This window comes from Podarcis cretensis, assembly GCF_951804945.1.
Source record: "Podarcis cretensis genome assembly, chromosome: 12".
NCBI lineage: Eukaryota > Metazoa > Chordata > Lepidosauria > Squamata > Lacertidae > Podarcis > Podarcis cretensis.
This window is the reverse complement of record NC_137181.1, coordinates 43,037,829-43,049,393: the sequence shown is the minus strand read 5'-3', so window position 1 is coordinate 43,049,393 and position 11,565 is coordinate 43,037,829. Positions and strand designations below refer to the sequence as shown.

Sequence of the window (11,565 nt, the reverse complement as noted above, 5' to 3'; positions counted from 1 at the left end):
ACCCTCGACCTTGAACTGGACTCGGACCACGCCGCATGGTAACCCGCTGGGACCAGCACACCCACTCTATACAAATACCACAGATCACACACTGCCTCTCTGTTATGTGACGGCATGCGTCTGTATAGAGAAAATGAAAGCTGGTGCTGATGTTGCCCTCTGGTTCTATTGGAACCAAGAAACATAGCTAGTAGAGTAAAGGAGATCTGTCTGGTACAGCTGCTTGGCTATGAACTCCACACCTTGCAATGGCAGGACGACAGCTAATAGCCAGTAAGTCATGCCATCTCTGCTCAGCAAAGCAGAAACTCTATGGATTTGCAGGCATTTTAACTGCACGCTGCTGTGCCGTCACAATAACCATGTTTAGGAATACTGATTAAATCTGGGGAAAAACAGGAGAGTTTATGGTGGTGTCAGAGCTGCCTCCAGGTCCCAGCTCACAGAGGACCAACGCTAGGCTGTAGTTATGTACAAAAGTCTTTATTGAGATTCAGTCTCCATTTTAAAGCCGCAGCGTGCAGCTCTACGTCCCGACCTTAGACCGGCGTAGTCCTGTCTGAGTCTCCTCCCCCTCCACACCAGTTTAAGACTCTCGCTTTGCTCCACCTCTTCCTAAATTCCTTTCTCCTCTGGGTCCTCCTGCCCGCTAGGGTCTCATCCTTCCTGGACTCCTCTGACGCTGACCCTGACGATTCTTGCCCCTCCTTCCGGCGGGCTTTAGGACCTGGTTCCCTATCCGGGCTACCTTCTGTGCCGCTCGCCTGTACCTTTGAACTTGGCGCGCGCGCCCAGCCTGCAACTTTCCTCTTAACCGTTAACTCGCTCTCTGATGGAGGCGTGGTCCACCCTGACTCATCTTCTCTCGCTGGTGGTGCATGTGTGGGCTCTGACACCTGGAACTCCTCCCCCCCACTACGCTCTGGTGGGGAAGCTGGTCCTGATTTGCAACTGCTGCTCTGGGAGTCCCCGCTGGCCCCTTGCTTCTGGGGTGTCCCCCTTGGGTCGCCCCTTGTCCTGCCCACCGGCGCCCCCTTCTGTGAATCTTCCGATTCGCTGGAGAGGCTCATGGAATCTATCGAGCTGCTGTCATATTCTCCTACGCTGCCCTCGGATTGCTCCCCCTCGCTTTCCATCTCCTCTCCTCCCTGCGCTCCCGCTGAGTCCCTGACATCCATCCCCCCCTCGAAGCCCCCCCTTCCCCCCTCCCCCTCTTCTGGCGTGGGTTCCGGGTGCTCCAATGCTATGGGGGTGCCTGCCGGATACCGGTCTTCCCCCCTGGCATGCTGCCAGTCCGTGACGGGTACATCGACGTCGCTCTCCTCCGCTTCCATCTCGTTGCCGGCGTGCTCGAAACCAGGATCCTCCCCCAACCCGTCCATGCCCCCTTGTTCCCCCATGTCCTCTGGGTAGTCTGCGTGCCAGGGCCCTCTGAGCAGTCTCCTGCGCCACTCCTCCTCGGGTTGAGTGTCCCACCAATAAGAGCGCTCCGCACCCAAGTCTGAGACCGACCCCTCCGGCGAGGTAGTCTCTGGAACCGTCTCCTCAGCCGAGGAGAACCCCTGAAACGTACTGGCTGAGAGTGTGGGGGTGAAAAGATATTCATCAAAATAATCCTCCGGCATGGGCCTGTGTGGGAAGAGTGCGTGGAACTCGTCTTTGAGGTAGTGCTCCTCCACCGCATAGTACGGCACCCAGCTGTTGGCGCTGGCCGGGGCACCTTCCCTTGCGATGAGATATTCGACGCCCTCTTCCCCCCATCTCGAGTCCAAAATCTCCGTCACCTCGTTGAGTGGCCCCGCCCTCGGCGACCCCCCTGTCATGGGTGCATCTCTAAGCGGACTGGGAGCTGTTCCTGGCTCCTGAAACCTGTGAGGTGCCTTGTAGGGCGTTAGCACCGATCTATGAAAGACCGGGTGCATTCTGGAACCCTCCGGTAGTGTCAAACGGAAAGCCACTGGGTTGATCTGTGCCTCGACTAGGTAAGGGCCCAACTGCTTGTGTCCTAGCTTCTTCTTAGCTAAGGATCTGGCCGGCACTGCCTGGGCCGCTAACCAGACCCAGTCCCCTACCCGTATGTCCTCCCCCACTCTTCTGTGTTTGTCTGCTTGCATCTTGTATACGTGTTTTGCTAGGTCTAACTGTCTACGGAGCTGTTCATGGACCTCCTGTAACTCCTCTGCCAATGCCTCTGCTCCCTGTGGCTCCCCCTCCCCCTCTTTCTCTAAGCCCGGGAAGGTCCTGGGATGTCGCCCGTGGTTGGCAAAAAACGGTGTCACCCCCGTGGACACGTGTTGTGTGTTGTTGTAGGCAAACTCGGCCAGGGGCAGATAGTCCACCCAGGTCGAGGGCTGCTGGTTGGCGTAACATCTCAGGTACTGCTGCATGACGGCGTTGACCCTCTCCGCTTGTCCGTTGGTCTGCGGGTGTCTTGCCGACGCTAGGTTGACCTTGACGTTCAGGATTCCCATCAGCTTCCGCCAGAAACTCGAGATGAACTGGCGCCCCCTGTCGGACAGGATAGACCGTGGCAGGCCGTGCACCTTGAACACGTGGTCTATGAACAGCTTGGCTGTCTGTTCCGCTGTGGCCACCTTCGCGCAAGGAATGAAGTGCGCCATCTTGGTGAACATGTCGACTACCACGAGTACTGCTGTTTTGCCCCTCGAGCTGGGCAGGTCAGTGACAAAGTCCAAGGCTACCCTCTCCCACGGTTCGGACGGGGTCTGTAGCGGTTCTAACAGTCCCGCCGGCGGTCTGTGTACTGGCTTGGCCCTTTGGCAGGTGTCGCACCTCGTGACGTAATCCGCGACTTCTCCCCGCATCTTGGGCCACCAAAAGTCTCTGGCTACTAATTCCACTGTCTTTTCCTTGCCGAAATGTCCGGCGCTTGGTGCGTCGTGTAGCTGTTGCAGTACTGTCGCGCGGAGTTCATCTCCCGGTACGTAGATGGCCCCCTTGCGGAGGAGCAGTCCGTCGCGTATCTGGAACTCGTCGTCCTTTGCCGTGCCGCTGCGCACCTCCTCCATCTTGGAGCGCGCGAAGGAATCTGTTAGCAGCTCGCGCCGTATCGCTTCCAGGTCTACTGTGGCAGAAGCGCATGCCCACGCCTTGGGTGCGAAAATGTGTTTGGCCGCTACCGGTGCTGCTTCCTCCAGATACTGCGGCTTCCTGGATAGCGCATCAGCCATGACGTTGTTGTCTCCGGGGATATATTCTATCCTGAAGTCGAAATCCGCAAAGAACTCCGCCCAGCGGATGTGTCTCTGGTTCAGGAACCGCGCCGTGCGCCAGTACTCCAGGTTCTTATGGTCCGTGCGAACTTGCACCGTGTGTTTGGCTCCGATGAGGAAGTGCCGCCACGCCTTGAATGCTGCATGAATGGCCAGCAACTCTCTGTCCCAGATGGTGTAGTTCTGCTCCGACTTGCTGAGTTTCCTGGAGTAGAAAGCACACGGCCTCCAATCCCCTTGCGGGTCTCGCTGCAACAGGACTGCCCCCACGGCTCTGTCGGAGGCATCCGTCTCCACCCTCATGGGCTTGCTGGGGTTCACATGCAGCAGTTGTTCCTCGGAAGCAAAAAGACGCTTGAGTTTCTGAAAGGACTGCTCCGCCTGCTCCGTCCAGATGAACTTCTTCTTCTTGGAGCTGAGGGTGTCCGTGATGGCCGCCGTCTGCATAGCGAAACCCTTGATGAACTTGCGATAAAAGTTAGCAAAGCCGACAAACCTCTGGACCTCCTTCCGATTGCGCGGGCTCTTCCAGTCCAGTACTGATCGTACCTTGGCACTGTCCATGGCGATTCCCTTGTCGGACAGCTTGTAGCCCAGGAAATCCACCTCCGTCATGTCGAACTGGCATTTCTCCAGCTTGGCGTAAAGCCTGTGCTCCCGTAGTCTTTGCAGGACTTCCTTGACATCTCCCTCGTGAGCCTCCTGCGATTCCGAGAAGATCAGAATGTCGTCCAGGAAGCAGACACACTTCTTGTAGAGGAGCCCCGCTAACACGTGATGCATGAATGCTTGGAAGCAGTGGGAGCCATTTTGTAAACCGAAGGGCATAACCCTATACTCATAGGTGCCCAAGGGCGTGAACATGGCCGTCTTCCACTCGTCGCCCTCCCGCATGCGTATAAGATTGTACGCCCCTCGTAGATCCAGCTTGGTGAAGATGCGTCCCTTCCTCACCGTCGCGAGCAAGTCGTCGATCTTGGGCATCGGGAAAGCCGTGGGCTTGGTTTTCGAATTTAAAATTCTGAAATCAACTACAAGCCTCTTCTGGGGCGTGTCCTTCTTCTTCACAAAGAACACAGGACTGCCCCCCACTGCTTTGGATTCTCGGATGAATCCCCGCTTCAAATTGTGATCTATGAACTCCCTGAGCTCTTGCAGTTCGTCCTCAGACATGGAGTAAAGTTTTCCGGTCGGCAGCGTTGCCCCCGGCAGGAGGTCAATCTTGCAGTCGTAGGGTCTGTGGGGAGGCAGCTTGTCCGCTTCCTTCTCGCAGAAGACCTCCAAAAACGCCTTGTACTTGTCGGGTACCGCTTGCAGCATGCCCAGTTGTAGCTGTGGGTCATCCTCTTGCCCCTCGTCCTCCTGGTTAGTCATGATGCAATGTTCTGAGCAGTAGGAGGAGCAGAAGGTCAATTTACGCTGGTACCATGCCAATGCCGGGCTGTGCCTGTCCAACCAGCTCATGCCCAACACTATGGGCGTGTCTGACAGTTGGGTGACGTTGAAGCTGATGACTTCGCGGTGATTTCCAATGCGCATCACCATTGGCGGCGTTTGCTGTACCACCTGTCCCCCCAGCAATTCTCTTCCATCGACTGTCACTACTTTCAGGGGCATCGTGGCAGGCAGGAGCGCTATGCTATGTTGCTTGATGAAATCCACCCCCATAAAGTCTGCATTGCTACCAGAGTCAATGGTAATAGGCACTTCCATGGTGAGCCCATTGGGAAGCTGGAGTGTTGCGGTGAGCTGCACCACTGGTTTGGGCGGGAGGGGGTCTGTGGGCTGTAAGATTCCTGGGGACTGCTTTACTGATTCGTCTGGCTGGGCCCCAGCGGCTCTGCTTCCAGCCAGACTTCGTCGTTTCCCTGCTGCGGTTCCCTCTGCTGAACTGCTTCTGTTACTTTTGCTGAGGCTGCATTGTGCTTGTGGAGCCTCTGGGGGCACTCTTTTGCCATATGCTGAGCACTTTCGCAGATGTAACACTTCCTGTTCCCTCTAGGAGGCTTCACCTTGGCTGCTCCTGGTGTGAGGGCTCTGGTCGCTGACTGAGCCTTGGCACCACCTATCTCCATCGGCTCCTCTCCCCCTCCCAGTGGAGGCGTGGATTGAGCGCGCGCTGAGTCTCTGGGAAAGAAAGGAGGTGCCCTTGCTGGCGTGCGTCCCCAACGCCCTTCATCTTTGCTCCAGGGACGTTCTTCCAGCCGCACCCCAATCGTCAGCGCCTTCTGGACCACTTCTTGAGTGCTCCGTGGCCTCTCCCCCCTTGCGATTTCGTCTTTCACAGCCCCGTTCAGCCCCTCCCAGAACAGGTCCCTGACGGACGCTGAGTCCTTTTCCCATCCCAGCGCGTTGACCAATGCAAAAAAGCGGGAATGATATTGCCTTACAGTGGCTCTGCCTTGTTTCAGACCGTGAATCTCTCTTCTAGCGACATCCACATCTATCTCTGATAAAAAACAAGCATCCATCGCCTTAATGAAGGCTTTTGCGTTTTGGAGGGCTGGATCATTATCTCTCCACAGATTGCGCAACCACGCTTTAGCTTCTCCATGGAGATGCGTTAGTATGAAGCCTACTTTCTCCTGCTCATCTCTAAAGTCCTTCTCCAGCAACTTTAGCGCAAAAACTACGTCTGCTCTGAAGTTAGGATATTGCTGCAGACTCCCATCGAAATGCGACACCAGGCTCCCCCCTCTCTTCCCGAGCCCGATCCCTTCGGATTTGGCTGCCGGTGGCCCCTGTTTAGTCAACATTTCCAACCTGTTTTGCAGATCCTTGCAGACAGCATCTGATTCCTCTTCTCTCCTCCTTGCCGCTCGTATTTCTGCGTTAAGTTGTACCACTGCTTCTTGCAAAGCTGCCAGTCGTTCTTCTGTAGTCATCTTGTGCTGCTTTTGTGAGCTCGCGAAGCACCAATCTTCGCCCCTCGCTGCGTCCTCTCACGTTGCGAGGTTCTTTGAAATTGGAGACAGGACTTACTGTCAGAGCTGCCTCCAGGTCCCAGCTCACAGAGGACCAACGCTAGGCTGTAGTTATGTACAAAAGTCTTTATTGAGATTCAGTCTCCATTTTAAAGCCGCAGCGTGCAGCTCTACGTCCCGACCTTAGACCGGCGTAGTCCTGTCTGAGTCTCCTCCCCCTCCACACCAGTTTAAGACTCTCGCTTTGCTCCACCTCTTCCTAAATTCCTTTCTCCTCTGGGTCCTCCTGCCCGCTAGGGTCTCATCCTTCCTGGACTCCTCTGACGCTGACCCTGACGATTCTTGCCCCTCCTTCCGGCGGGCTTTAGGACCTGGTTCCCTATCCGGGCTACCTTCTGTGCCGCTCGCCTGTACCTTTGAACTTGGCGCGCGCGCCCAGCCTGCAACTTTCCTCTTAACCGTTAACTCGCTCTCTGATGGAGGCGTGGTCCACCCTGACTCATCTTCTCTCGCTGGTGGTGCATGTGTGGGCTCTGACACCTGGAACTCCTCCCCCCCACTACGCTCTGGTGGGGAAGCTGGTCCTGATTTGCAACTGCTGCTCTGGGAGTCCCCGCTGGCCCCTTGCTTCTGGGGTGTCCCCCTTGGGTCGCCCCTTGTCCTGCCCACCGGCGCCCCCTTCTGTGAATCTTCCGATTCGCTGGAGAGGCTCATGGAATCTATCGAGCTGCTGTCATATTCTCCTACGCTGCCCTCGGATTGCTCCCCCTCGCTTTCCATCTCCTCTCCTCCCTGCGCTCCCGCTGAGTCCCTGACAGGTGGGTTCCATGCTGCACTGTTTCTGCAGGGTCCACCCAATGTCGCAATCAAATTGCCAGTTGGTGCTTTTTCCTTTGTTTGATTCCTTACAATGGAGAACCGTCCTAAGTAAAAATAATCCATTACAGTGGTACCTCGGGTTAAGAACTTAATTCGTTCTGGAGGTCCGTTCTTAACCTGAAACTGTTCTTAACCTGAAGACCACTTTAGCTAATGCGGCCTCCTGCTGCCGCCGCGCAATTTCTGTTCTCACCCTGAAGCAAAGTTCTTAACCCAAGGTACTATTTCTGGGCTAGCGGAATCTGTAACCTGAAGCGTCTGTAACCTGAAGCGTCTGTAACCCAAGGTACCACTGTACACATCTCCATCCACTGCTGGCATAGAAGCTTTTTAGTGCTGGTTGCTGTTTTTTCCCCTTTAAATGGATGGTTTATCACATGCATGGCGATGTGTGATTGGACAGCGTCATTCTATTTCCATTTTCTCCTTACATGAGCAGACTTGCACAAGACCTGTAATAATACAAAATATTTGGGGCTGCATAGTGCATAGCGCCGAGTGGTGTGTGTGTGTTTGTGTGTGTGTGTGCCAATCTTCCTGTAGATTAAGAAAATGTCCCTCTTTCTGCCTTCTCTGACATTCAACTTTGCTCAGAGTAGGAAGGACAATCAAATCATTCCTGAGTCTCTTCCCACTGTCTCCCGCCACCCAAAAAGAAAATTCTCTGGGAGTTACCTGTCTGTACACTCTGGGGTGTGGGGAACTTTAGGGAAAGGCAAGTATCTCCACTAGAAATGGGGAAGGAATTCAATTCAGTACTCATTTAAAGGCAAACTTGTCAAATTTGCCCTTTCCAAAATATTATGAAAACACAGTCATCCTTTGAAATCCTCACTTCTCCCAATTTTGAAATGCAGTTCTTCAGCCAAGTAATATGTACAAAAACGGAGATACTAGGATAGTGTGCAGAAAGATATGCATATATTAGTGCAAATAACATACAAAAATGCACTTGGGGGGAAAATGCAAATTGTGCATATTAGGGAAAAATGCATATAATAATGTGTATATTAGGATAAATTTGCACTAAAATAACTGATGGATTTTCATGAGGCCTTTGAAAACAACAACAAATAAACTGAAAACTGTTGTGGGAATGTGCAGAACTAAACTAAAGGATGGAAAAATGAGAATCGGAGAGCTAGTGAAATTGACAAATTCATCCATTTCTAATCTCTACACAGAAGGAAGCCTTCTTGCGCTTGCTCTCTCTCTCTCTCTCTCTCTTTGTGTGTGTGTGTGTGTTTTAAACCCTCTGATGCTGCAGGATTCTCTGGGGAGGTTTGAAAGAACAGCTAGTTATTGGATTTCCTTCTCTCCTCTCAGCAACATGATCGGTTTCCCTTGATACTTTAAGTTAAAGCTTAATGTCAATTGGAGAGGGATGGGAGAGGCGAAAGATTACAGAAAGACTGGCACTGACACACACACACTCACAGCACTAAGCAGTCACAATGTGTTCTTATTATTACAGATTTTGCCCAATTCTGTGAAATTGTACAAATAATTTTTTTATAAGATAAAGTGAACAGCGGCAGGATCTTTCAGGATGAAAATCACCCTATTAATTGTACACTGCCTTGATATTTTGTATGAGTTAGTGGTTTATAAATACTCTTATAAATAAAATAAATCCTATACCACAGCCATTCTAGACTCCTCCACCCTCTCTCATATTAACACACACACACACACACACACACACACACACACCAGGCAGACCTTGGTTCAATAAATGAGCCTGTATTTACATGGTTCAAAGTTAAGCTTTTATTTGGTTTTAAATTAAAAAAATAAATTTCATTATTAAAGAGTGGAATGGGTCTAAACTAATGTTTACATATTAGTTTTACTTGGTTGAGAATACCACCAGAGAAACAATAAAGGTGTACCGTTATCACCTCAAACAGAAATCTTTTTGTTAGAAAGTTTTGACAGTGGTATAATTCAGCTTAATTGGGGGGAAAAAAGTCTTACAGGTTTACAACGAATGTTAGAAGTAAACACCTGGCGTCCGTGCTATGCACATCTAATTTCCACCTCGCAGTCAATCACTGAACCCGGGGCACTATACGACAGTGCTTATGTCATCTGCTTCCTCTGGTTTCTTTTGCCTGCTTGGCAGGGATTTCAAGTATTCGAGGTGCCTGCGCGCATCCTCTTGATTTTGCCGCACGTAGTAAACGACGTAGGATATCACCATGGTGAACCAGCCAAACATGGTGACCAGCATAGCATAATCAGTAGTCTTTTTAGGGAGGTTGCAGAGGTCGGCGTCGGCAGCGTTGAGGAACGGCCTCCCGGCGTGTTCGTCGATTTCCGAAGTCTTACAGATGATACTGTTGGCCGTTTCGTGGTTGGAGGCCATGCTCCTCAAGACCTGCTGCAGAGTACAATCACAGTGCCAGGGATTGTTTGCGATCCTAGCCCTGGCCTTTAAGTTGTTGAACGCGTTTTTGTGCACACTTTTAATCCGGTTGTCCGACAAGTCCAACATCTGCAAGGTTTCGGCCACCCCTTTGAAGGAATGTTCATCTATGAATTCGATAATGTTTTTGGACAAGTTGAGGACTTTCAACTGGTGCAAGTCCTTGAAGATTTCGTTGGGGATGGAGGTGATCTGATTGGAGTCCAGGTAGAGGAGGACAGTTTCAGGAGGCAAGTCTCGGGGTATTTCCTTGAGGTTTGCATTGCTGCAGCTGACATTCAAACCTCCAGAATGGGAACAAAGGCAACCTTTGGGGCACATACTGGCAGAATGAAAACACAGTATCATGAGGACAAAGCTTTGTAAGAGCAGACACATGGAGAGGGAGCGAGTTAACCACAGGTCTACCAGATGCATGCTGGGATGTCAGCATAATCACACAACCACTTCTCATTTACCCAGCAGTGGTGGCAAAGGGTCTCAGGCACAAAACTCCAATCTCATCTTCTTCAGCGACGTTGCTCAAAAATGTGTTAATGCGCGGGCTTCCTCATGGTCGGTTTTCTTTTCGAAAGAACATTCCTGGAAAATCAAAACAAAAGGACAACAACCACCAATCAGACTAGAAAAGACACTCATTTCAACAAGGCACAAATGCAATTTACGGTGCAATCCTTGGCATGTCTACTCAGGAGTAAGCCCCAATGAGGTTCAGTAGGACTTATTCCCATGTAAGCTGCTGTACTCCATCTCCCATCATCTGCAATGTTCAGGCATGATGGGAGTCCAACACACCTAAAGAGTTCTAAGTTCCCCATCCCTGATGAATAGGAATATAGTCTTAATTGAAAAATTCAATGGGATAGTCTATTATTTTATTAACGCACAGTGCCAACGTGAGTTTCATATGTATTTCCTTCAGAGTACAGACGTCATCCCATCTAATATTACCATTCTTGAGGGACATTGTTTTTCCCCCTTTTCTTTTTTTAAAAAACAGAGGTTTTCTAGAACAATAGTAATAAAACTTAATTACTTTCTTCCTTTTACAGTAGCAGACACATTAATAAGATTTACAGTGGGTCTCCAGCAGCAGTAACAAATTAGGCAAGCATTTTTGTGGTTAATGGCCTTGCAACAAAGTATTCCGTATAGCTTTCAATTCAAATAAAACTATTTAAAGGAGGGCACATTCTCACAAGAAGACTGCACTCCTTTTCAAAGCAAACCAAAATATTGCTGGATTTCATGGCACAAATACAAGCTTTCTTGCCCAGTTTCCTTTTCCTTCAGAATATTTCAATCTACCTGCATGAAAAGGAATTTTGCTACATGTTTGTGGCAGGGACACTGGAAATAAAAGATCTTAAACAATAATATATTTTATTTTTAATTATCACTAGCACTATAACAGAAATGATGGAATACATCCCACTGTAATAATTAAAAAGCTCTCTACAATTTTACAGTATCTAAGTGTAACAATGAAAACAAGTGAATGTGTTTTTGTCTTTGAACTCTCTGAAGAAAAGTGAAAATATTCAAATAGTTTCCCCTTAATTAAATTTGAACAGAACAGGAGAGCAGACAGTGAAATGTTAACATACAACATTTTGCGACACAATTGCTTTGTTGTCCTTTAAGTATGAACTACAGTCCAGTTTTATAAATGAAAGCAGGTTCTTTATATACAGACATTTTCTTTTATGCAGAAGCTGAGAGATTTGCCCACCTTCCAAGCTATATTTACATATAAATTATTCTTATTTTATACACAAAGGGAAGTTACTGCTAATTGAATTCCTAGAATGTAAGCTGGGTGAATCATCTTCAATTTTGATTCCTAAATTTGGGGATAATTTACATATCATCTGTTCTCTTAATTAAGGACTGGGCACAGTATATTGGATATAAAGAGAGGGACAAGAATATGAGAAATCTCTAAGAACCCTAATTTAGCTATAGATATTGTGAATTTTGGCAACTCCCAACAGTTTAGTCTTTGCTTCCCGTATGTAAAATGGGAACAATAATGACCCAACTTAAAGAAGAAGAAAAATGGAACAAACCCAACTTGCACACCTAAAATGCTATATAATAT

The 11,565-nt window shown here is 49.8% G+C and overlaps 1 protein-coding gene across 5 annotated transcripts in view; it reads right to left on the bottom strand.

The window, feature by feature from the left end:
* Window positions 1-8,782: 8,782 nt before the first annotated feature.
* Window positions 8,783-11,565, bottom strand: part of LRRC3B (leucine rich repeat containing 3B) — a 67,468-nt gene continuing 64,685 nt past the window's right edge. For all 5 annotated transcript variants that reach the window (XM_079947438.1, XM_079947441.1, XM_079947437.1 and 2 more), the window contains one exon: window positions 8,783-10,046. In XM_079947438.1, the coding sequence (XP_079803564.1) occupies window positions 9,105-9,881 (777 nt within the window). In that variant the 5' untranslated portion in view covers window positions 9,882-10,046 and the 3' untranslated portion in view covers window positions 8,783-9,104. The remainder of the gene's footprint in view (window positions 10,047-11,565) is intronic.